This window comes from Colius striatus, chromosome 1 (assembly GCF_028858725.1).
Source record: "Colius striatus isolate bColStr4 chromosome 1, bColStr4.1.hap1, whole genome shotgun sequence".
Classification (NCBI taxonomy): Eukaryota; Metazoa; Chordata; class Aves; order Coliiformes; family Coliidae; genus Colius; species Colius striatus.
Window position 1 is genome coordinate 20,594,880 of NC_084759.1, and position 27,050 is coordinate 20,621,929.

Consider the following 27,050-nt stretch of genomic DNA (forward strand, 5'->3'; position numbering starts at 1 on the left):
AGACCTCTGACAGGAAGTCTTGGAACCAAAGCATAGGACTTTTGTATAGTACAACAAAAACATTATAGAATCATAGAATCGTTTCAGCTGAAAGAGACCTTTAAGACCATCGAGTCCAGCCTTTATCCTAGCCCTATCAACCACTAGACCATATCCCTAAGTATAACATCTACCTGAACACATTGCACAAGGGAGACTGTTTCCAGGCTGAAAACAAAGCAGTGGTCAAGTCACCTCTGGCAGACAGTGCTGCTCGGGCTCTGGTGAAGGGTAACCTCATGTTACGGGGACTGCCCTGAGCCTGCAAATCTGCAGATTTCAAAGGTGGAACTTGGGGATTAGATTTGAATCTGCAGCAGAAGCATCCTGAGAGGCTGAGCACTTCTTGTCTGAATGCGAAGAGAACCAGTCTCAGATGGAGAGCAAAATCACATTGGGGCAGGCCTCGCAGGTAGAGTTTGGAAGAGGGGAACAGGTCATGGAAAATGACATTCACACAGAGAAACTGGGACCCGCCTGAGTCAGGGAGAGCGAGGTGAAGGCCAGCACACAGAGCAGACACTACTCAGATGGGAGGAGAGGAAATTGATGGCTTGGACTAACCCTATATGAGGGAACATGGGAAGTGTGAAGGCAGTAGGAGAGCAGGGTACTGAGTTCCTGGAAGGAGTTGGAAAGGCCAGTAAGAGACACCTTAAATGAAGAGTCATGTATCACTTAGAGGTGTCCCACAGGAGCAGCTGGATGGAATTTATAGCTCTGTGATACACAAGAGGTCATATAAAGTAATAATGGTTCTTTGGTTTTCAACCACGGAAAACACAAGCCAGGCTACTCTCTGTGGTACACAGTGGGAGGATGAGAGATAATTGTCATAAATTGAAGAGAGAGAAGTTCAGACATACAAGGGAGAACTTCCACGGCAAGGGCACTCACACAGCGGCACTCTTTGCCCAGAGAGGTTGTACAGAGTCTCTGCCTTGAGTGTTTTCAAGACTCAAATGGAAAAAGTCCTGAGCAATCTGGCCTACTATACTGTCTGAAACAGCTCTGGGAATGGAATAGTTCCTGCTTTTACACTAACCAGCTGTTTAAATCCCTAGAGTTAAAAGCAAACAAGAGGTGTCATGAAAAAACAACTAAAAAAACTTGCCATGGGCAGGCATGAGACAACAAAGGGTTAAACGGGGAACAATCTTCTCCAGTCTGGGGAAGTCAGCAGCTCTCTCCAAGGTCACCTATTACCTTCAAAAATTCTCTGTGAAGCCCACTTGCTACCTCATATGATTCTTTTTGTGCCAAGCTGTTCAGAAGATGACCATCCTATCTCTTGTTCTGTTAGCTCAAGTACCGGTATTCCTGGGCAAATCCAAAATCTCCAGTCCTAGATACCAATAAATTACCAGCACAAACACACATCTCTGCTTCACCTTGTTGCGTTTCATCAAAATCCAGAAAGCTACAGACAAACCTCAGCAAATATTAGTAAGTTTGTAAAGCTGACCATGCAAAGGGTAGAAATGAGGAGGCAATGTTAACCCAGTCTCCTAGTGCATATACAGTAACACCCAGATGTTAAGCCACTCTAGCTTGTGGAGACCCTAAACAATCACAGCAGCCTCAAGATACTTAAGTTGTCTTAAACTCTCACGACTACTCCTTAGCCTGGTGGGCTACGGGCTCCACCAGACAGGATCTCCTACCATTGGAGAGTCCACATAGCAAAGTTAAGCTCAAGTTCTAAAACCTGGGCTCCTTCTAAACCTGGCTGATGAGCTGGCAGGCAAGCAAATGGATTAGTCTTTGCTGTGCATCTGTTTCAACACAAACTGGTGAATAATATAGAATCATAGAATCACAGAACAGTAGGGGTTGGAAGGGACCTTTAGAGATCAGCTAGTCCAACCCCCCTGCAGAAGCAGAGTCACCTACATCAGGTCGCATAGGAACGTGTCCAGGTGGGTCTTGAAGACCTCCAAGGAAGGAGACTCCACAACTCCTCTGGGCAGCCTGTGCCAGGGCTCCCTCACCTGAACAGTGAAATAGTTTTTTCTTATGTTCCCACAAAACACCCAGAGTTTTCACAAATCATCGATTTCTAACCAAATCACCTTTGGTCTACCCAGTTGTAGCTCTGAAGACACAAATACACAAGTACAATAGGAGCTGACACTCCAGAAAGTGCTGTACCCCCCCCGGTGGGTTTTACCCCAGCCCTCAATGGTTTGGTGATCCCCATTCTATCAAATCTAATCAGAGAAAAGGCAGGACTTGAGAAAGCTGAGGTGCATTTCACTGGTGCTCTGACAACCATGAGTAGCATAATGGATCTGAGCCAGTATCTTACTGGAAGCTAGCAGAGGGCTCCGGGCACTGGGGTGTTATGTTTACTGTGATGAGTGCTGCTTGGTAGGTGGCCCAGTGCAAGCTCAACAAGCTGGATCTCCTTCAAAGCTCTCTCCTGCAACCCCATTGTTTGCCCAAGCAAATTGCTGGATTTCATTTTTGACATGGAAAGAGAAACATGTTTCAACAGAACTCGATTCCCTTTTCTCACAAAGCTGCTCTTGCAGGCCTGCTTTTAAAAGTGTGTATCTCTGACATGAATGCAATTACTTTTCCTCACAACAGCACTCTAAACCAGAAATTCCCCAATATACCATTAGTCATCAGTGAAATCCCCGATGACAATCAAACACTTAGCACACACCGCATGTGGCCTTGCCTTGGGAGGACTGCTCTAATGAGAGTGTTTGAATTCTGTGATGAGTGTCATGTTTGTCCTCCCACAAGACAGCCAGAGCTGGAGCTGAAGCCCAGGGGACAGGGCATCCCAGCGGGACCACCTCCTCTCTCCAGTCAGTATCGCTTGGGAGCCACTCAACGTTGGTCCCAGGGTGAACCTTCAGTTGCCTTTGCATGCAATCACAAATGTGGATAAATCTGTTCTGTAATCACAGTGGTTTGCCTCTGAGTAATTCGAAGCAACACTGAGCACAGTTTGCATGAAACTGGGTATGCAAGTTGCGTGCAGTGGCTAGGATTCCTCTTTGCTTACCAGTTCTAATCCAGCATCAGGAACACCAGACTTGGCTTTGATTCTCAGGGCTCTTCGAAAAGAGCGCAAGAGAGGCGTGAGGGGAAGGCCAATATTTACATCCATCAACCAAAGCATGATTTGCAAAACAAAACATCCAAACCCTCCTGTCAGCCAGCCATTCTGTAGCTCAGCATTGCACTTTATTAATCAACATAATCAATGCTTGTCTCAGTATTTTATGAAAGATATACACAGTTTCACAGAATGACGTATATGTATTTATATAACTTGGCAATTTAGTTTATTAAATGTCACAGAGGGGGCTTTTCTTCTCAAACAGGATGTGTGTTCATCAAAACAACAACAACAACAAAATACCCAAGTTAAGGTCAAGGGGGTAAGAAAACAGAGTAAGCGCAGTTCCCCAGGTATTATTAATTCCATTTTGAAGACTTCAAACTCTGTATGTAATAAGATAGCTATTAGTGAACTGTGAATGAACTAATTAAAACTGTATTTGGCTGCATTCCTCAACTCATTTTCAGTTTGAAACTCACTCATTTAAATGTCTAAAGGCACCCAAATTTATTGTGTTTTCTGCAATCCCCAAACGGTATCTGAAGGCGACCAGATTAAACTGTGGTGAAAGGTTTGTGCGATTAGCTGAGCGCAGTGAAGCTATGAGCAAAGACTGTTTTCAAAAGACTATTTAAGGAAGATAGAACTTCTCTCCCACACTCGGTATGTGAAAGCTCTTGCTGTTGATGTTAGTATTTTTGTATGAATAGCATTAATCATCCATAAACACAAATCTGTAGGTTTGAATATGCTATTATGCCACACTTAGAACACTCTTACAGCTTTGACCATTGCTATTACCAGCTCTAGTGATTTGAAGAAAATTAGGATTTAATAATGCAACAATTTCTTTTCAGTTATGTGGAACCACAGATTTTCATCACCATCCATGAGATTGATTCTTTACCTTATATGAAGCTACTGAAAACTTCTATTTAGGTCAGGCCATAATGGTCAACTCTGTGAAAAAAGATAGGCTTCCAACTCTGTATTAGGCATCTACATTATCATAGAATCATAGAATGGTAGGGGTTGGAAGGGACCTTTAGAGATTATCTGGTCCAACTCCCTTGCAGAAGCAGGTTCACCTAGATCAGGTCGCATAGGAACATGTCCAGGCAGGTCTTGAAGACCTCCAAGGAAGGAGACTCCACAACCCCTCTGGGCAGCCTGTGCCAGGGCTCCCTCACCTGAACAGTGAAATAGTTTTTTCTTATATTTAAGTGGAACTTTTTGTGTTCCAGCCTCATCCCATTACCCCTTGTCCTGTTGCTAGCTACTATAGAAAAAAGGGATGTCCCAACCTCCCGACACCCACCTTTTAGATATTTGTAAATATTAATAAGATCTCCCCTTAGTCTCCTCTTCTCCAGACTAAACAGCCCCAGTTCCTGCAGCCTTTTCTCGTGTGAAAGATGTTCCAGTCCCCTGATCATCTTGGTGGCTCTGCGCTGGACTCTCTCCAGCAGTTCCCTGTCCCTCTTGAGCTGAGGAGCCCAGAACTGGACACAGGACTCCAGATGAGGCCTCACCAGGGCAGAGTAGAGGGGGAGCAGAACCTCCTTTGACCTGCTGGCCACACTCTTCTTGATGCATCCCAGGATACCATTGGCCTTCTTGGCCACGAGGGCCATTATACTGACCTTTCTAAAGACATTGAGACTACTTAGCTCCTTTTCATTTCAGGGGACTTTTACTGTTAATATAGAAATATATTGAGAAGACAAGTAGAATTTTAAATCCCGTTGAGACGATTAGCTGCAGGCACTTGCATTGCAAAAGGTTTTGGTTTTTATACAAAAAGCCTGTTTCCCAGTATGAAAGTAGCAGTCTGAAAACATCCATATTGAGCGAGTGCAGCTCCAGCATTTGCATGTCTACATTCAGCTTACATTTGCACAAGTATGTCAAAATGTTTTTTAATTCCTGCTCATGCCCTAGGAGAAACATTCAAGAACTGACAGATTTGTGGAAAAACCCCCTCAAGCTGGCCATTAGCAAGAGTCAGTGATTTACATCTCATTATCTAGACATCCACAACAGACCAATCTGCCAAAGAAATGGAATGCTAATGTGACAGCTGACTTCTAGTCTCCACAACTTCTTTACTACAATTAAAACAGTATCAGCAACAAGGGGAAACCAGCATTGATACAAGGAGACTTTAATTCACCAAATATCATCTTTAGCAAGTGTTTTGGTAAATGATTAATCACAAACCATCAAACTAGTTTTCAATGAAAACCACCTCCAGTCTCACAATTCAATATTATGGAACCGGAAAAATGTCTCCTTACTTTTCATTTCACCAGAAAAGGGGTGTGATTTGTGTTGAATATGCAATCCCAAGACAGTGCTCAGGGAGAAATGCTGCTTTTGGAAGGTCCCTATGACCACTGGAAAAGTTTGATCTCTCAGATATTCAAGACCAGAAGCTTTCAGCACTCCTTGCTTCTGCAGGAATTTGCACTACACTATCTGTGGTCCTTACTGGCATAGGTATTTAAAACACATAACTCCTATCAAATTTCATGATTAATTGGATTTTTGCAGTCTCCCTGAATGCTGACCCCTACAATCTTAGCTAGCCCTCCAAGGAGCTAAAAAGAAAACACAGCTCTGCTCCTAGTACTTAGGTAAATAGCCACATAACATCAGGAAACGCCTTCCATCCATGCCATGCCCACACTGGAAACTAGAGGTCGACCAGGGTTTATTGAGACACTCTTCATGAGCAGATGCTAAGTGTCCCTCCATTAGAAACCACCAAACACAGCAAGTCAGAACAAGGATGACTTGAATGTAAAAACCACCAAGGATACACATAAATAAGTTCTAGAAGCTGTTGTACCTGTTGCACACAAGTACAGCAGAAGAGCAGGCAACCAGCTTCTGTAGCCTTCTACCAAGTCTTACCTCTAGCTTTGCACAGAATGTTTTAGAAGAGAAATTTTACGTGCATTACATGTAGGTGGCTGCAATGTTAAGACTACAGCTGAGTAAGTGGCAGACAGGCCAGAGTCCTCTAAAGGAGATTTGTGGCAGCTCTTTGAAAAACACACATTTTCTTGAAGGGAAATACCAGAGTTGGACAGGATTGTTCAGGACTCTGTAGAATGACACACAGCATCCCCCAAACCCAAGATCTTTTAATTTGGGGGACACACGGCAACTGTGTTTTCACAGTATTTTCTCAATTTCTGAAACTGAAGTTGGTACTTGTGCACTTAAAGACAAACATTCCTGCACTGTAAAGTCTGCTGAACAAACAGCAGTGTCTTCTGATGTATGTGGATGTGTCTGGCATGCAGCATAACCATCAGAAAGGGGCTCAGAACGTGTACAATACCAACTGCCCCATCAGCCTGCACAAACAGCTTTTTCTTTCTTTATTTTCTTCCAGTCTGGTCACTGTTTTTAGAAGATTTCAAAGCTCTGGGAATTTTTTTCATCTTGCTCCAATCCCTATCAATAAGCTTTCAGGAAGTCATTATTTTTATAAATGACCAAATTTGGCCAAAAGCAGACTTTCACCACTTTATATTCTTTAGCTATTACTATCACTCACTGAAGCACAAAATTATGATGCCTTGTATTTTTCTTTTTTAAATCATAGAATCATAGGATGATAGGGGTTGGAAGGGACCTTTAGAGATCATCTAGTCCAACCCCCCTGCAGAAGCAGGTTCACCTAGATCAGGTCGCATAGGAACGTGTCCAGGCGGGTCTTGAAGACCTCCAAGGAAGGAGACTCCACAACCCCTCTGGGCAGCCTGTGCCAGGGCTCCCTCACCTGAACAGTGAAATAGTTTTTTTTTATGTTTAAGTGGAACTTTTTGTGTTCCAGCTTCATCCCATTACCCCTTGTCCTGTTGCTAGATACAATAGAAAACAGGGATGTCCCAACCTCCTGACACCCACCTTTTAGATATTTATAAATGTTAACGAGATACCCCCTCCATCTCCTCTTCTCCAGACTAAACAGCCCCAGTTCCTGCAGCCTTTCCTCGTATGAAAGATGTTCCATTCCCCTGATCATCTTGGTGGCCCTGCGCTGGACTCTCTCCAGCACTTCCCTGTCCCTCTTGAGCTGAGGAGCCCAGAACTGGACACAGGACTCCAGATGAGGCCTCACCAGGGCAGAGTAGAAGGGGGAGAAGAACCTCCCTTGATCTGCTGGCCACACTCTTCTTGATGCATCCCAGGATGCCATTGGCCTGCTTGGCCACCTTTCTTTCTTCGAGTATATATTACCTTGCACACAATGCCACCATGAAGAAAGAGAGAAGTCAGCTTAGGAACTATAGTCACTTTTGTCTCATTTCTCTTCTGATGAGTTATGAATTTTCTATATGCAATGTGTGGAAAATGGAGGCTAACTGGTGTTGCAACATAGGTGTGGAACACAATTCTGGATTTCAACCTGCAGCTCCTCTCTGCCGTAATACTCCGGAGTTCAGAAAACATTACTGGAATTTCATTGCAAAAAACAGTGAACACAGAGCCTGTGCATATCAAAACTCTGTCTTCAAAATAGTCTCACTTTCATCTAAGCAAAGGTGAAAAGGAGCAGTGGCCAGCCTCAGAGCCTTGCATCTGATTAGGATGTACAGTTCTCCTGAATGCAGTCTTTCTCTAGATATTCACTGAAGGTTCATGGTGGCTCCTCTGTAAAATCTAGGTCCTGCTAGAGCACATTTGGATTAGCAAATACAGTGCTGCCTCCTTGGTATCTAGCTCCTAAGGGGTCTTAACAGAATCTGCTGCTCATTCTGATAGATCTCTCTGTAATATCACTGTGCCTCCACACTGAGCTCAAAGCAAATTCAAGAATCGTCCTGCAGGGGCTTGAATTCTATAAAACAAATGTTTTCTCTTTTACTAATGTACTTCTGGTTCTGTAACAATCTCAGGGAGAAACGTTGTCTTTCAGATTCTCTTTTAAAAGAGGAAGAGAGGGGTATACAAATGCTGTCTTTATTCAATCTCATAACTCCAACAAACATTCTTGATATTCAACAGTACTTTCAGCAGAGAGGCACGAGGATTAGAAGACAAAGAGTTCCAGATATTTTCAGCACTAAAACCTTAAAACATCGACCTCATCTCTGAAATAAAGCTCAGAAATTCAGTAAACGCTGCCTGTAGCATCAGCCATCTTCCTTGACACGAAAAATGCAGGGAAGACTGACATGACATAACATCAGGATAATCAGCTTCCAGAAACACAAATGTACACACACGAACGCATGTAACTCGAGCTGAACGTCGTTAGCACATCTCATGAGAGCTGATGAAAGCAGTCATTACAATAAAGCAACACTTAGTGAAACAGAGTTGAAATAACGCAAGCATCACAGCTCAAAGCAGTTCACGTACATCAACTTGTGTTACGATGTGATGACAGCAGTTGATGCTCAAGCCAGATGCAGAGATTTTGAGGCATTCTTTAATAATACAGTATGTCAATAAAGTATTTGGAGATCTTCAATTTATTTTTGTTTCTAACTTAAAATCAGTAACAGAAAATGCAACAATGACTCTTAGTGAATAGCTGAAGATGCTTTGTAGATCAGGCCATTAAAAGATTGCATTTGTTTCATATGTATGTTTCTGGAGGAGCACTCATTAATACAATCATATCAACCTAAAAAACATCAGTGTACAGGCGGGAATTTCAAATATAGGCTCAAATAGCAAACTGAACACAGACAAAGGCAGGGCTCTTAAATAAACAACAAAAGCCTAGATTGGCAGAACGTGTTGAGCACTCCTTAAATTCTCCAAACACCAGAAAACTGCATTAAGTTTCATATTTTGTCTTTGGAGGAAACACTGCTTTTGTCTCTAGCGTGTCAGCAAATAATTGTAAAGCTCCTTCTCCCTATTCTGTGTCAGATCCTGCTGTTTTCTCTCCTGGATTGCATAACCTGCGGAACGCAGCTCAAGGACACAACTGATGATCCTTCTGTAATTAAAGCTCCCTAACGCTGTACAAAGAGCGAGCTAGAAAGTATCTTGCCCTTTTGTGAGCCCTTACCATCTCTTACGCAGGCAGCAATCACAAGCCATTAGAGAGAAAGAAAGAATATAATTTATTTGCAGTTTTGGGAAGAAGCTGGAAGATATTACTCAGCTCATTTCAAAACTGGTGATGTCTGCAAAGAATTCTCCTTATGTATCCAACATGTTCTTACACAAGCTCCCCCAAAGGGATTCATCAACTCTAACAGTAGATTCTTAGGCTTAGCCTAAAAATTGACTCACTTAAAGCTAAAATGGTAAGAGGCAGACAGTTTTGCAGACATTTTTAATATAGACCAAAGAAAGTTTATTTCTGCCTCACTACACTCTGGTTAAAACTGGAAGTAACAGCTTTCAGAGATCTCTGTATTTAAAAGACAAAGCTTGTGCTCATTTGCATGGTAGTTGACTTGCATAGTTCATTTATAACAATCAATCAGCAGCAAAGCTGCTGCAAACCGAGCAACCCTTGAATACAGATTATGTAGAATATTAATTTCAGTAATAACTGAGTACTGGAAGAGTGCATGTGAAGAGACTAATGTATTCTACACTCACACTGTGCTGTGAGAGGTTAGAGGACTTGGAAGCCTTGAAGACAGGAACGATAACATGTGCATATTGCATTATCAAGGGAGAAAAATAAAGACTGAGTTTCTAAGACACACAAACTTAAGATCAATCCATCTCTTCACTGGAAGAGGGAAAGTGGACAACTTACACTACAAAACCATGCTTTGAAAGCAAACAAACTCCAAGTGAAGAATGACTTGATACCAAACCATATGTGGGTACTGTAACCAGATGGATCTTTTTCTTCTAATGCTGGACTCTTGTTCTTTGGTCAGTCTCTCTCATGTGTCAGTGCTGTAAATACTCCCATTTTTCCTTCTGCGTTCCCTCCCACAAACCACCAATGCAAGAAATCCCCTTGGGAACTTGGATGTGTATTTTACAACAAGCTACATGGTATTTTTTTGAGTAAATGCAAGTCAAGAAAGAAATAATTCAAAACATTCCCTTCTTCTATACCTCAGAAACCAACTACTTACATGAAAACTAATTCTAGAGAAGTACACCACCAAAAACATGTCTGTGCCCGACCTATTTTCATAACAACACATCTAGAAAGACACTCAATGCAGCCTGGTTAAACACCCTTCTCCCTCCACGGCTCAGGGCACTTCCCTCAATACAGGAAATTCCAGATAGTTTTATGTTTGGAAACTCTGGAAAGCACAAAAGGCAGGTGGCTGACCATTCAGGTTCCACAAAGGATACAGTACTTACCTTTAGAGAACATACTTTATTTAATAGAAGGTTTTGTTTTTGCTCCAATATACAAAATAAGGGACTGTAGTCCCAATTAACATTTACATAGTTACACAGCAAATAATTTCCACCATTTACAACAACAGACGACTTCCCCACACTCCCCACTGTATCACAGCCAAGCAAAAAATCCTATAATGTTTTACATACCAGTCACTTATACTTTGTACTTCCCTGCCTCTTTTTGTTTTTTAAGTTGCAGTTTCTGATATCAGTTTAATTAAGAACTACAATTACCTCAGCCGCACTAAAAGAAAAAATAAATAGATAATTTGGAATACTATCTCCAAAACCCTATACAAAATAAAAGTCACTATCTTATAAAAATACAGAGCAGGAATAAAATCAGTGAGACAACCAAAATGTTTTAAGTTTTGTTAGGCTATAAAATATTTAGCAACTAGCCCCAGCTTTTAACTACATCAGAAGGAAAAAAACCAAACCACCAGAAAAAAAAAGAGTCCAAATATTTTCAATTAGCAAAAAGTAATGTGACAGCTCTTTTACAATACTGTACCTTTAGTATGCAAAGGACTTCATCCTTCTAACATGCACCATTATCCCAACTGATTCGCCCCCCAGTCCTTTTCCGACTGAAAGCTGAGAAAAGGTTTTCAAATGATTTGAATCCCTTAAGAAAAATCCAATCCGATTTTCTGCATCCCCAACAATATTTAAGCTTTACTTTACAATGCTGGTAGTTTCATCATGATGCATAATTTTCTATAAAAGAATTCTAGCCAAACCAAGGCTTTAGAAACTCTGCATTTTACAAAAGCAATTTGTTACAGTATGACAGTTGCTAAATAGCCCAATTAATTTAGTGACCCTGGTAAAGGTTTGTTTAACTGAGTGAATAGGTGAAGTCATTTCCTGAGCTAAAAGATACAGGTAAGTTAATAGTCAGTTATAGCAGCAGACAGGACACATTCTTTTTTAAAGTTGTAACAGTATCAATAAAATAACCTAAGAAAATTACAATAATGTAAAAATCACTAGCTGAAGAGGGACTGACAAAGACATCCAAGACCTGATTGCCATCATCTGGAACACACATCCCCTGACTTTCCAGAAATTACATTCAGCTACTGTCAGACAACGTACAGGTAAGTGGAAGAATGTCAAATCACAATTGTTCACATTTCTTACATACCAGGTGTTTTGTCAAGATTTAATTCCTTATGCTGTTTCATAAACCCAAAGCAAAGGTTTGCTTAGTTTCAGGCATTTTCACCCTATAGGACCTAAGTATTGTTACTTTCAAACCAATGTGGTATCTTCAGTCTCACGAAATTCCAAGCTTTTTTCCCTCTTATTACTCAAACTTTAATTTACATTTGAGACCTTCAGCGTTTTTTGAGATAGTCACCCACGCCATTCAGAACAGAAGTGGATCCATTTACAGGAGAGGGAATAATATTCTTACAATGGTTTGCTTTGATCCTAATCATTCTGATTTACTTAGAGTTTGAAATATTAACAAATTATTAAGGAACTGTAAAGATCACCACTGCACCATCGCTTTCTTAAAATAATGTATTCTTCAAGGCTTCTGTGTAATAGTTGGATCACTTTTTTCACCCAAAGAAAGAGAGGCTATTCTAATTTAATGAAATATAGTACCTCATTTAGATACCAGTTCCTCCAGGAGGAAATCTCTCCTCTGTGTTATCCATTTTTTCACAGATACTGTAGGCATTGTTTTTAGAATCTATGTTGGCTCCTCTTTACCATTTAAATGTTAAAAAAGAAAGGTTTTAGTTCAAATCAATATATAAAATCTCCAATACTTGTTAGAATAAAGGACAATACACAAGATCCTAAGTCACAATAAGTTATAAATAAAAATATACTATTACAAACCAAATCTTTCCCCATAAGGGGATTAAAAGCCATAATCTTGACTGATTGTTCCCGAGCATACTTTATAAATAACGTAAGCTTCTTCAGAGAAGCAAAACATACTTGCCTCCCCGACACCAGTTTACACCTTCAGTTAAACTACTACCATCAAGAAGGCAATTGTGTTGGGCCCAGATATATCTTCTTGCTTACACGTTAACCCTCCCAACCTCATTCTTTTAAACTTTAGCACAGGAAACTAAGTCCACAAAGAGTCATTTACCTTTCATACACAAAGTCTGTATAAGATACAGATTTCTAACGCTCCTATTGCACGAGTCTGGCAGTGCAGTTAGAACCTCATTCAAATTCCACTGAAGTCCATGAAAAGCTCTTCAGTGACCTTAACAGGCTTTGAATTAGGACCACAGAGATGGTACTACCTAACAAAAGCTCCTGCAAGAGTGGCTGGTATCTCTCTTTTTGCTTATGGGATGCAGTGGAGATGTGTAGTCAGCATGATACCTGAGCAAATAAAACGAAAATGATACAAAGGTTCTAAGAATCCCAAACTCTTTGCTTAGTTGTGTGCAAACTGTGCTCCTACCCCGGGAGATCCTTGCTTTCCTTTTTTTGTTCAGTGCTTGCTCCATTCCAAGATAGAGAAGGCGCGAGATGCAAGAATCTCCCTTCGCTACCGTTCCCCCTCAATCCCGGGACTGATAGAAGAGGATGTAACCAGACTCAGAGTTCTTTGAGATGTCTGATGTCAACCCGTAGAATTCTTCAATAGCTTGTGCATCGATTTTCTGTATGTGAAAACCAAAATATCTAAAGTCAGAATATGTTGCATAACAAGTACTTGACGTCAAGTTTCACCCCAAAAAAATCGATAAACAATGAAAACTACTTTCACATAACTACATAAAGTAATAAAATCCAAATAATTCTTAAACTTGGTATGTTTTGGTTTCCAGTCAGCACAGAGGGTTAGTGGTTATATGTATTTGGTAAGTAAATTTGTAAGTGCTAAAGAAACCCACTGTGAGTGAAATCTTTTGTGCACTGCTTGCATAAACTTCACACAGAAAAGCTTTTAAGATGACGATACCCCATTGAGACTTCGTATCAATAAAAAGAATCTAAGCACTAACTGTAATTTCTAACTGTAAGCAATGTATGCCAGTCAAGTACAGAGGAGAATAAGGAGAAGGCAGGGAATGAAGGCTAACTTTTTCTACGTTTTCCACACAGAATGTTTGCCTGTGATCCTGTTAGCCCCCATTAACCATGATTTTGGGGGGAAGATGCAAAACTTCTGTTGAGAGTTGTCTGGTCTTGTCCGGTTTTGCTTGCTATTCCTTGTCATCATTTTTAGCTACAAAAGAAATGGAAAGCAAGCTCTCTTGCCACATTTTAAATCAAAGGCAATTAGGCTAACAAACAACATAAAGGTGGAAGGATAAAATTTCCTTCACTTAGGCAGATTTTATTTAATCTCACTCATGATTTGGAATAAAATGTCTCTGAGGAAGGAGTGAGCCAGTCCAACTTGATGAACCATGAACCTAAATGTTAATGAGACACTTTAGACTTAAGAACAAAAAGATTCTTTCCTTCCTTTTTCCAAGGACTAAAAGGAAAAAAAGCCATTACTCCCAGGTGTTACTGCTTTGGAACTGGAAAGATTGTCCCTGACATTTGTGATGTGAGCTCTACCACAACACTCTGTTTTCCCTGAAGGAAAGTGAACTTTTGACCTGATCGAGACATTTCAGTTAACTGTGGATCTTGATAAGACACAGAGACAAGCCTTTCACTTTCCCAGCAGCTCTGTGTATTTCCATGTTTGTAATTTCCTGGGTGAAAAATGGTTCACAATGTGACTTGGAGAGAAGAACTCTTCGATTCCTTTGACTCATCCTGATAATTAATAAGCCTAACACCTGTCTCACTCATTTTTCTTCTTTTTAGTTATGCAGGTCTTGTGTATTGCAAGGAAAAATGTAACCTATTCATTTTATAGATTTAATCAATTCAAATAAACTTGGGAAAATGATTTGGATGGCACAATCCTAATCCTGTTCATGCATAAGCATAGACAAGGAGGTGGGAAAAGTAACACAATAAAGCAAAAAAACCAAGATGATATAACATAGGGAACACCAGCAGCTTCTGCTCTTTCGCTCAAGAAAGACTAAAACAGAAAAATGACAAAGTAAAAACTGGTGAAGGGAATTCTGCTGTTCCAAGAAATTTGTTAGAAACCAGAAAAAAATGCAGTAAAACCAATTTTTATGTATCTTTATTAGCCATGTCATCTGGCCACAGGAATAGCTTGTTAAACAAAGGTGAATGTGGCCAGAAACAAAGCTTCTTTAAAGAAGTACAAAAACCAAAATGCAAATCAAAGCATTGTACAGTCAAATTGTAAGTCACAGCTCTGCACCCGCTGTTACTGCTCATTCAGACTGGGGTTGAACCCCCTTTTGATTAGCGTACCAATCCCTTCCCTTGAAGCAATCATATACACAAGGTGGGGTTCATGCGCTCTGGTTGGTAGGAGAAAAAATTTCAGGGCTACACAAAGCTTACCTCAACAATATCATCATCAAAAAGCAACCAAAAATCATGACTCTTCACTATTGCAATATAATGTCCTCTGTTAGGGCCACTGTAAAATAAAATTAGGGAAAAAACACAAGACAATAACACACATGTATGTAGAAATGTATCTCATTAATTTTTGGAGGTTTTGTGGAAAAGCAATACTTAGCAGTAATTAAAATGGCTACCACTACAATTTCTGTTTGGATGGGTTTATTTTTTTTTCTTCTTTCCCCTTCACTTATCTTCATAATAAGGTCTGAGTTATTTCTACACTTAATATTGTGCTAAGAAAAAGGATTTCAATTTTAAATGAGGAATAAGCATCACAGGCATTGACAGTATAAATGATTTTTTTTAAAGTGATAGAAAAGTGAAATCAAGAAAACACTGATGTTTCATAGGAACAGAACAGATCCCAAATTGTTTCTGATCTTCAAGAGAAAAAGCTGTAGAGCTGCTGTTCATCTACAGTCTCAATTAGGCATCTCTTTGTATGGCCCACTGAATTAAACTGACAGTTTAGAAGCCTCAAGAATCCTCATGGCAATGAGAAGGGCTTCCAGTTAGATAAACACTGTTAAAATGCACAGCTCTTCAGCTTATGGCAGACAAAAAATTTCTCCCCAACTGTGACAGAACCACCCTCACCCAGACCCAACTTTAAAAGTGTCCTATTTCTAAACAGATTCCAAGTAAGGAAATAATACACTTTCTGAAACAGCTGAACCTTGCAATTGGAAGTTGACAACTAGTTAAAGCAGCTCGGGAACTGCCTTAATTGGCTAACAGCAGTCCTACTAATCTTATGTCTGGATCAGGGAGGGGAGGTTGTCATCTGGGAGAGCCATGTCTGGCTACCAAACCATAAAACTTGATGAAAACAGGATCTACCTCCTGCCACAGCTCTCTGCAGCTTGAATGAGACAGAAATGGTCAGAACTGGACAGAATGTATTTTCAGTTTGTTTCCCCAAACTGTCCTGGACATAGATCTAGGATTACTCTACCGTAATCCTAGGTTTACATGGGGAGGAATGGGGACCTGGGTGGAACAAAGGGCAGTAACTGGCAACTAGAGGGCAGATCTGCCATTTAGAGAGACACTGAGAAGCTGGAAGAACAGGCTGATAAGAACCTCATGAAATTTAACAAGTATGAACGTAAAGTGTTGTGCCAAACTAACTCCATCCAACTACCAGCTGCAAGCCAGCTGGCTAGGTGGGTCCAGAGGGCAACAAGATGAGCTGTTAGCCAGTGGCACATCATTTTGGTGGCAAGGCTGAGAGTACGTGGAGCTGTAGTGTAAAAGTAGAGCCAGCAGTGAAGTGATAATCCCTGCCACACTGTATTCTGGGACCCAGAACAGGACATGGGATTCCAGACATGACCTTGTCAGTTTAAGGGGGGGACTGATAAACTGGAGGAAGTCCAATAGCAGGCCACAACATTTCTCTGAGGTCTACAGCACCAAATGGATGAAGAGAAGCTGGGAGAGCTGATTTCATTCAGCCTGGAGAACACTAAATGAGGAACACAACTGCTACCTTCCACTACTCAAACTGCCAGAGTTGCAAAGAAATCAGAGCCAGGTTCTTCTCAGAGATGCACGAAGGACGGACAACAGACAGTGGCTGCAAAATGCAGCAAGAGAAATTCTTACCAGATATAAAAGAAAACAACAAAATCACTGTGAGAACAACAATGGACTGAAACAAACTGCCCAAAGAGGCAGTGAAATTGGCATTCCTAGCCATGAAACTGAGCCCAGTGCAACCTAATCTAATGTCAAAGCTTGTTCTGCTTGGAGCTCTAAGTAGTTGACCTCAGAATGTAAATGATTTTGTGATTCTAGATGTCTAATCATCACTTACAACTTTCAAGGCTTTTATCTACTCAATAAGCAGTTTGTAGAGCAAGCCCTGATTTTAAGACTTGAGGCCATGACAATATTCGTTGAACACACAGCAAATTCAAGTACAAATCTAACAGTCATACTTTGATTACTTTGTTAGCTTGCTTTCAACAAAACTCATAATGTGGATTTATCTCAGAAAATGTTGCTCAAGCCCTAAAAAACCCCCACCCTAAAGCAAATGAAAGGAATCTGTTCTGTCATACTTTCCTGCCTAAGAAACTTGCTTTTAAAAAAAAATCTTTAAATGTTATATGATATTGTGTGCTTTGATGTTTGGGCTGTTTTTTAAATACAGTGCAGTTCACACAGAAATCCATGATGTGTAATATACTGTTACCACTTTTCACAATGAATTACCACAGTCACAAATACACATGTTCTGTCAGGACTGGTGGCATCTCCCCACAATGCTTTCTCTCCTAAGAGACTTTGCTTTAAGAAGTCTTTAAATGCTATTAGGTTATGTGTTACTGGACACTTCGTTCTTTTAAACACACAAAAATCCCTTGTGTAAAATAGACTTATTACCTTCCACAATGAACTACCACAGCAACAAGGTCATACATTCTGTCAGGATTGGTGGCATCTCCTGAGGTGTTAAATAGACGAAGCTCTAAAGGAAAAACTACTCTATAAGAGAGTTTTGTATATCGATGCAGCTGATCCATGTATTTAAATCTCTTCAAATGGAGAGCTAGAATCATAGGCAGCTTTTTTACTTTCATCCTGGAAAAAAAAAACAAACCAAACAAAACAAAGTCAATAGTATTTCCAATATCCATCCAAAACATTCAGTTGATATCAACAAACAGGAAACTTGACTTACTGAAGTCTTTAAAACATTTTTCAAGCATTAAAAGAAGCTCAAATAATCAATTGTTTAACAAATGTGTCCTGTGTTGCTAAAGGTACGTTTTAACAATTGAGAGAATTGCAAATATATTTAAAATCATAAACTATAATATATAATAAGAACAGCCACGATGAACCCACATAATAATTCAGACATAACGATTGCAGAGGACAGAAACTGACACCTACCCCTGGCTTTCCTGAGTTTCCAAAAGCAAACCCCAGATACCACTTAGTATACAGTGAAGGTATTGAAACAAAGTTGTTCCAGGCATCCTGTTCCAGGGGAATTTCTCAGTAAATCAGCCAAAACAAACAAGCTTTCAAAAATAAGCTTTGTTACAGCACTTCATTACATATGTATTACTTCAAGTTCTCACATCAAACCACTCATTAACATTGCTAAGGGATACAAATAGCCCACTGTTACTCACCTCATGCAACCCAAACAAGATAATGCAGTGCTCTAGCACAACAATTTTGTACAAATGTTGCAACATTCTTTTATGGCAGTCAAAACCAGAAAGTGATAATCTCGTTTTACTGAGGGCTCACTGGCCCCTTTCCGTAGTTTAAGGTAATGAGATCTTGCATCAGTGCCCACAAATCCTGATCAGCCAACCACAGCCAGCCTGGCAGCAAACACAGACTTCCAATCTCGGGGCAATAAACTTGCCTATATTAACAGAGAACCAAGCTAAAGTGCTCTGTTTCTTAGCACAGCTAAGTGCCTTGCACCAGCACTACACAGAGCTTTTCAAACTGCCTTAAGCCCCAAAAACAAGCTCAGAAGTCTCAATGATACAGCCCAGGATTCAGACAGGTCTACTAAGACCATATTTTCAGAATGTCAGGAAAAGTGTTTGCATGAGACAAAATTCTGGAAAACTCCCCTTCCTTCCCTTTTTCTCATTAAGCCTAGACAGACAGTAATCTGTAAGAAATCCTGCTAGACCCAAAGTTTCTCCATGGCCCACAAGGGAACTAGGAAATAAAAGAAGCTAGAAAAGGGCAGAAAGGTGAGACACACAACTGTTTTTCAGGAGAGATACCTTTTTATTATATTACTAAGGTATGGGTAGAATTCTGCTCTATTATTTTTTCCAAATGAAAGTCATCTTCTTGTAATGCACTCGTGTTTGATAATAGGAGCTCTTTCACTGGAGGAGAAATTCAGTACACCACCTGTGCTAGCTGAGTAGACACTATCATAGATTACAGAGATGGAAGTAAATTATGACTGTAGTAAACCTGAACTTAAGCTCTGCATGAAAAGCAAAATATAAACAATAAAAGCTGTGTTTTGCCAACATGGCAGCACCTACAGTACAGGTTTATGTCAACACAGCTTATATTGGCCAGGAATCAGGTTACATCCCACACAGAAAAAGAGCTAAGGCAACAGCAAACAACAGGACAGACCTGGCTTTCCAATCCTCTGATACACACCAATTAGCAAGCTTTGGCAACTGAATCTATGGTAAACCAAACAACCACAGTCAGTGGTATAACCAGTAGAGCATGTCAGTGCTCCCATCCCTTCGGCTCATCTGTAAGCAGCCAAATGCTTTTTCAGGTAATAAATATTACAGTACACAAAAGCATAGTATTTTCAAAGGTGTAAACAAGATGAGAAGAATTATTAGGCAGATAAGAATTGGTTTTAAGCATAATGACTTTCAGGCTCCCACGGAGCTTTTGATGCTTTTCAGGAGCACTGCTGAGCAGAAACTCAGTTAACAAAAACCATTACAAGCTTCATTCTGACTGCACCAGGGAAGGGCTACCAAACTGATTCTTGCAGAAACTGGAAAAGGAATTTCATTATCAAGACAAAACAAAGTTTTAAAAGTCACATAAAAATCACCGACGTTTCCTCATTATCCATATTCTTTGATTAGTCGGGAGCAGTTTGTTTTAACTTGTGTTTGTAACTTATTTTTGGTCTTAAGACCATTCCTTTTTTCATTCATAAAATAAACAAGGATCAAGAGACTCCCAAAATGACTTACAAGGATTCTCATCACTCATGGAAATGGGCTCACCGATTTTAAGCAAGAGGAATGCAGCAAGCTTACTGTTATGCAGAAGAAAAGTAAGCAAAATTAAGGGATAAAAGGTTCTCTCCCTGCTTCCTACACACACACCCCCACATAAGGAAATACAGGAGTAATTTCACAAAGTGCATGGGCTATTTCTCCCACCCTGCGCCTGATGTACCTTTTATGTGCTTCTTGCTTACTGCGACATTCTTCACAGTAATATTTGTATTCACTGCACAGAGTTTCTGTATTGCTGAAACCCCTGAATAAAAAAGAAGAGGGAAAAAAAAGCTATAGGTATTAGTTTCTTATCTGAAATTTAGTATAAACATAATTTTATACTCCTAAGCCCACATAACCTGAAATTTGCTGACCTCGTGAGCTTTTAGTTTTGCTTCCTGCTTTCTACATAACCAGTACAAGACAAATTACGAAAATTCAGATTTTTGCACCTACCTTAAACAATGAGTGATTGAAGTATTCTGCTCCACATCAACTGAAAGGTCTAAGAAGTCTTCATCTTTGCTGCTTATCTGAAAAAAAAGACAAGAAACAACAGGTTATAGTTAAAAGCAGTTGCACTAATTTCCTTCTCATTTTCAGAACCATTTTCAATTGGCAATGCATATTTTGCCTTACAACAGCCTTTTAAGAATCATCATTACAAGGCTTCTTTCTATTTCAGAGATTTGCTAGATCTCTTTTTTTGATTTTGTTCAGAAAGAAGAAGAGGGAAGTGTGTACGTGTCTGTGGGGATATGTGCCAGTTGTCACTATGGCATGATTTCAGCTCAACAATATTAATGCCAAGTTCTTTTAACACCTCACTCTTCAAAAGAATACAGCCACTGGGATTCGTCTATTTAGTCCTCTCACTTCTGTCCTTCCTCTACGATTCCCTCTGACTGACAGTTACATATCTGCATATCAAGGAGCACAAATATTTTGAGTCCTCTCTCTGGCTAGATTATCACTCTTCAGTTAGCTGCAGATGGTAAATTTGTTAGTGAATGAGAGCTTGGGATTTGGTCTGATAGAGGCAGAAAAGTGCACAGCCATTTTCTTAGAAAAATGCAAGAATAACGATTAAAGTAAAAAAAGAGAATCCTAGAAGCAGAGAATAAATGCCATCACAAATCCTGAAACGTGGGGATGGACAAAATCCACTGCTGCCCTGAAAATCATCCATGTTATTAAAAGGTTTAGGAAATAGCAATCTGCAACCTTAACTTTTGTCTGCTAATGTTTCCTGTCTGTTGAGATACTCAATGCCACTGATGAGAATGTTCCTGTGCCTTGGATGACTCCCAGGTAAATGCTTTTAGGAAAGATGCCTGTCTTCAGTTTCTTGACTGAGAGCAGGATAAATTAAACAGGTACAGGAGAACTAACCTAACTTGATATTTAAAACATATGAGATTTATGTTCCCTTTTCAACTCAGAATAAAAACAAGTTTGGAAAGTTTTTCTCTGATTATCAAGAGACGACAAAACCACAGTTCCTAAGAGCAGCATGCATGGAGAATAGAAAGAAAAATATAGGTGGTCAAGACAACTATTTCTGAGCATTAATATCTGCGGTGGTTTAATCCTGGCAAATCCAAAAACTTAGGAAATAAAGAGTGCTGCACATTTCCTGTCTTCAGGCATCTACTATGGCTTATTCTTATGGATAATTCTTCATCTTCTGGGTAATAATATCCTATTGCAAACCACTTTTGGAATCACCAAACTTGAGTTACCATGCTGAGAACCCTGGTGGAAATCATTTCAGATTAGGGATTATAAACAGCTCAGATTAAAAAAAAAAATCAAGTTCTAGAAATCCACTATTGCACTCTTCAGCTAGGACAGCTGGAATTAAGGAGACATGTGAGCCCTGTTATTTAGACACGCAGTTAGGTAATTCTTCCTCTCCTGGTCTAATCAAAGAAAATCCTACGAAAGATTTCACACGCAGCTTTATCCCACGTGGGAGCCGTAAGGGTGGGGAGAAGATGGAGCAGATGAAAGGGATGTGTTGTACTTGGTTAAAAAGGAGACTGGTACTGAACCCAGAAGTCTGCAAAAGGAATGATTCTGTTCTTAGAGATAATACTGATAATACTGCTCTAAAGAGCTTCTCTCAGGTTAGCAGTTAGGATCATGAAGAATCACTCAAGGCTTCACTGAAACAACAGCCAAGTAGATTTTTTTGCCATTTATGTTGACAATTTGGAAATTGCTAAATTAGAATTGTTAAAGATTTGAACATGAGTTTTTGAACAGTACCTTTTTTCCCCAACTCACACATTTTCAATTAAAAATAAAAGAAAAATTACTAAAAAGTCACCCTCCACTGTAACCAGGCTTCTCGTCTTCTCTACAGGTTCTGTTCCAAATAACCAGCCCTAAGCTCCTTAGACTGAAGTCACCAATGCTATACATCTCAATTATCTACAGAATCAAAAGACTGACACAGTCAGAAAACCTCATCACCTGCAGAATCAAGCCCTGATGTGTTCAAAAAACCATCTGAGTGTTCCTAATACAAGTATCTGAATACTTGTGAAGAATCTGGGTGTTGCAGTATCCTGGCTAAGGAGGATGGCATGCTGCTCTCACCTCAAGGTTGGAATCCACACACAGACAGCACAGCTGTACCCTGATGACCAGTGCCACACAGAACAGAAAACTCAGAAGGTTAACACTCATGGAATCTGTATTTCCTTCAGTTTGGAATTTCACTAGCAATGTGAACTGGCTCACTGACAAAAGAGCTTTTGCAGCTGTAGGCTCCCATGTGTGTTAAGACAGAAACTATTTTTAAATGAAATTGAAACAAAGGCTGTGATTTAACTTGGTTTTAAAACAACACTGGGGAAAAAATAAAACAAAAGAAGTAGGGCATCATTAAGGCTTCTATAGTACTTCTGTTAGACCACTGAGATTTTCCTTATTGTCTTCTCTCAGTCTAAAGCAGAATTGAGCCAAAGAATTGTATATCTGTTAGTCATTTGAATACAAGAGCAAGACTATCAGCTAGAGAAAAACTTTACGGATATGTTTGGTGCTTTTGACCCAAGATAATTTCCCAGTAGGTTTGTCCAGTTTGATCATTCTCAGTTAGAGCAAAGTTATATTATCCTTTATATCTAAGTATGCATTGAATCACAAATGTATTATCATTAGGAGGCATTGTTTCATCCTCTATTGCTGTATAATCTTCCACATGAGCTATATCCAAGTACTCCTGACATTTTACGTTATATTTCTAAACACAGAAAGACTCTAAATGCCAACAACCTCCAATAAACATTAAAACAATCATATATGCTCACTGTATTTTAAAATAAGACACCATTCACATTAATATTACTTATTTAATATGTCTAAAGGAGTTTTCTAAGTGCTTTATTTTCAGGACCCTGTGTTTTAATTAGACACAAGCTGACATATTGAACAGACAGAAGCAGATACATTAGTTTCCATATTATTAAGGTTTGGAAAACAAAAGCCCTGATATATTAAAAGGAAGCACAGTGACAAACAGAGATGGCGCATCCTGTTCAGCAACAGCTAACAGAAAACCAGAACTGAGCAGTATTATTAGAACTCTCAAAATTGTGATAGGCCTGAAAATTAATAAAATATGCTGGGAAAGAGCATGTTGGCATTTTAGAATTCTATTAAGGACTGTATCCACATTAAAATCCTGACAGTGGTAACCCACTGTGCTGTGGTGAGGAAAGGTAATGATGTCAGTCACGTTAAAGAGACTAATCTAAACTCGTGTTTCAAGAAGAAGAAGAAAAAAAGAATCAGATACAGAATTAAAAGAGAAGCAATTGACAGTTGCTATGAAATAATTATTAGGGAGGGATGATCTACCAGGAAAAAAGTATGGTAGCTAGAAATCTGCACCTAAATTACTCAGAAAGTACTATGATCTACTGAAGTCTGCAGTTAGGTTGCATACGACATTAGCAAGCTATTTTCTTTGAAATGAGAGAGGTGGGTATTTCCAGAAGACGGAGAAAATCGCATGTAAAATATATAGATTTAATCTGAGTAATTCATCCTTGTCATGCTGAAATATGTGTGTTACCTAATTAAGGAAAATACCTATGAATACTCATTAAAAACACAGTCATTTCATTTTTTTACAATAACTAAGACACGCATCATGACAGAATTACTGTAATTTTCAAAATGTGCTGCTTTCTCTCTTTTCCAAGCAGGTAAAAATGAGTAAGTTTTTCTGAAAAACATGCTTTCTCTTATTATAGAACGATAGATGGGTTGGTCCATTCCAACCCCTACCATTCTATGATTCTATGGTTCTCAAAGAAAACTAATAGAGTTTACTCAAAAAAGAGTCTTACTTCTCAGGGTCTGGCATTAGAAGAATTCCTGCAGACAGATATTTAGGGAAGGATTACTTCTCCTGCACATTAAGTTCTGTTCTTTGAGAATCACAGTCTACTGTCTCAATGCCAAAAACCAGACATAGTATCTCAATTTAAATTTAAAAACTAGAAACTGGTGGAAAATGATTCAGAATACTTATTTATGGAGTGTATCACTAAGCATGACATTAGGTTATGAAAGCATTACATTTGAGAGGAACTCCACATCCCCAAGCAGCAGACTTCATTGCTCTTACGAATACACCAATCTGGAATTTTCCAATCTAAATTCTGATGTTGATTGGGATCTCACTGACAAACATTCAACTGGGCATTTTCTTAATATTGATCAAGAGCCTTCTCCTACAATTCATGCATCAGCTGCTGAAATTTTTTTTCACCAACAAAGAAAACAATGCAAAAGTTCATATAAATGTAAGATTTCTAAAGAAAGAAACTAATTGTCTGTTGAATCGAATGAATTATGAGACATGAAATTCTGCAACTTGGAAGGAATTCATTTTATGAAGTATATTCAAGACTTACAGTTTCACATGTAAGACATCTGGTTTCATTAGTTAATGTTCCCTGAAAGATTTCATGAACCCAGGTTGGGTCTGGCGGGCTGTTGTTTTCATTGTCGATGTTGCCATTAGGGAGGCGACCATTTTGCTTCTCTTGTTTTCTTTCTTCTTGCAAGATATCCGCAATTGTATTTAATAGATAGTTTAAGAACTCATGTGCATCCTGTTGCATGTAGTTATCGAAAAGCTCTACAAGATAAAATGACAAACTTTTTTACAAAATCAGGAGTTTTTACAAGTGGAGCTTCACAACCAGCCTTTATTTCACCTCTTGAATCTTTCATGACAATACACCACCAACACAAAATGCATACTTCATAAGCTAAGCCAAAAATCTAGGGACTGGGAAGAGAGGAGGACAAGTCAGCTTACATCCACAGAAATCTCTCAGCTGATCGCATTTAACATGAGTGAAAAATTCTGCAAGAAAACCAGGGCATGATTCAACCACCTAAACACAGGTGCACATACAGAGACACCTGAAATGTTACAGCTCATTTTGTCCACCCTCCAGATGCCAGCCCATGATGACTTGAAACTCCTGCCAGGAGTGTGCTGTCTCTGCCAAGCTTAGGTCAATGTCTTGGATAACACAGGACATCTCAAATGGCATTACATTTTGACATTTTCCAGAAATGAACTGAGAACTTACGACAAGAAATGTTTCACTGTCTGTATGTTCTATCACAAGAAGAACATGAACAATAAATGCACAAAACATTGCTTTATTTATTTTCACTTTCAGGGTTTCAAGTCCACTGCTGCTCTGCCATAAATACTAAGTCATCAATACTAGTCATGAAATTAAGACTAAAAACTTCAAAATACTGATATTTTTAGACAACTGTTTTCTTTCTCAAAGCTTTTTCAGTAAGGTCCTGTTTGCAGAGGCCACGTCAAATTAGCCTGAAGTTCTAGCCACAACAAGAGCAAACATTTCAAATTAAGACTTCAAATAATCAATAAATCTGTCTTTCAAGATCTGAATTGCTTCTGGACATTGGTGTATGTGGCACCCTTACTATCAGTGGACTTGTTTGATAGATAATAATAGATTCGCTATGCTTTCTGCATCAGGTCCTCAGTTTGTCAACAGTTCTGAGCAAAAGTCTTACAATTGATTCTGTGGAAAGGAGTAGCTTCAATGCCACAATACTTGCGATGACACAGATTAAAGCGTAAAACTGAACTCTCTTACAAATCTACTCCCTTGTTTATGTTCAAACAGTATTACCCTGAAAACATCGTTTATTGCAGTCGCCTGGGATGACAACTTGAGAAATCCTCTGCTGATATAAATCCTCGTATTAAGGATGGGACTAGGAAAACCATAGAGGCATTTAATCAGACTTAACACTAGCTACTTTTCTCTCACGTGTAACAAATTGCAAGGTGTTCTGCTACGTTGACATCAAAATCAAACCATAATTGCTATGATTATCACATGGAAAAAAAAAAAGTTACCATTTTCTTTTCGTAATCTTGTTATAAATTTCTTGGGAGGTATTACTCCAACTTTTTTCTTCTGGGTGGCTATACTGTGGAAGAGATCAGCTAAGCATGTAAGGAGATTCTCTTTTTTTCTTGGTTGACTCTTGTACGCTAAGACTTTGTCTCGAAATGGTCGACAAAAATAAAGTGCCTGAAGAACAGAATTGCAGTAGCATGTATTCCCGAACTACAAAATAAGAGAGAGATCTATTAGATTGCACCATATTACTGTAGAGAGGTACAATTAAATCCAAAGTATAAGAGAATGCATAAGCAGCTTCAGATTTTCTGCAAGTGACTCCTTGACTTTAAGATGGTAAAGCTTATTTCTGTTTTGCAAAGGATTAACAAGCACACTGTATGCAAATGCAAGAATGACCTAGGTGAGTTTGAACAATACTATATTGTTTTTTTCTCACTTGTAAATTTAATTTATTACTAATATTTTGCATTTGCTTGGGTCAAAATGTTCAACAAACACCACTAATTTCACAGCTCCCAAAATACGTGCTGGTAAAAATATCTATCCACCTACCACAAGTCAACTACAACAGTAAAGAACAGCAATAGCATGACCTTGCACTGTAAAGAGATTCAGCTGTAAATTGAGAGCTTCTCAGATGCTTCAGAAATTGGATTCCCCGAATCTTATTAGTTGTGATCAAAGTCACAAATAACAGCTTTAACCTGTTTCTACATTATCAGGTCTCATTTTAGAGTGACAGGATTGGCATTTGGGAGTTTTCTTAGAACAACGTAACCTGGCTTGTTTAGGATTCAAAGCTCTGGCACAGTTGGTAGTTTCAAATTGAGACTGAAAGGAAAAGAATGCACAATTTGGACAACCATGCTT

At 39.3% G+C, this 27,050-nt stretch overlaps 1 protein-coding gene across 1 annotated transcript in view; it reads right to left on the reverse strand.

Moving 5' to 3' along the window:
- Positions 1–8,079: 8,079 nt before the first annotated feature.
- Positions 8,080–27,050, reverse strand: part of USP12 (ubiquitin specific peptidase 12) — a 38,274-nt gene continuing 19,303 nt past the window's right edge. The window contains exons 3-9 of the mRNA XM_061993099.1: positions 26,171–26,384; positions 24,669–24,895; positions 20,191–20,267; positions 19,913–19,996; positions 17,369–17,566; positions 14,912–14,990; positions 8,080–13,125 (exon numbers count right to left, since the gene is read on the reverse strand). Of these exons, the coding sequence (XP_061849083.1) occupies positions 13,024–13,125; positions 14,912–14,990; positions 17,369–17,566; positions 19,913–19,996; positions 20,191–20,267; positions 24,669–24,895; positions 26,171–26,384 (981 nt within the window). The 3' untranslated portion in view covers positions 8,080–13,023. The remainder of the gene's footprint in view (positions 13,126–14,911; positions 14,991–17,368; positions 17,567–19,912; positions 19,997–20,190; positions 20,268–24,668; positions 24,896–26,170; positions 26,385–27,050) is intronic.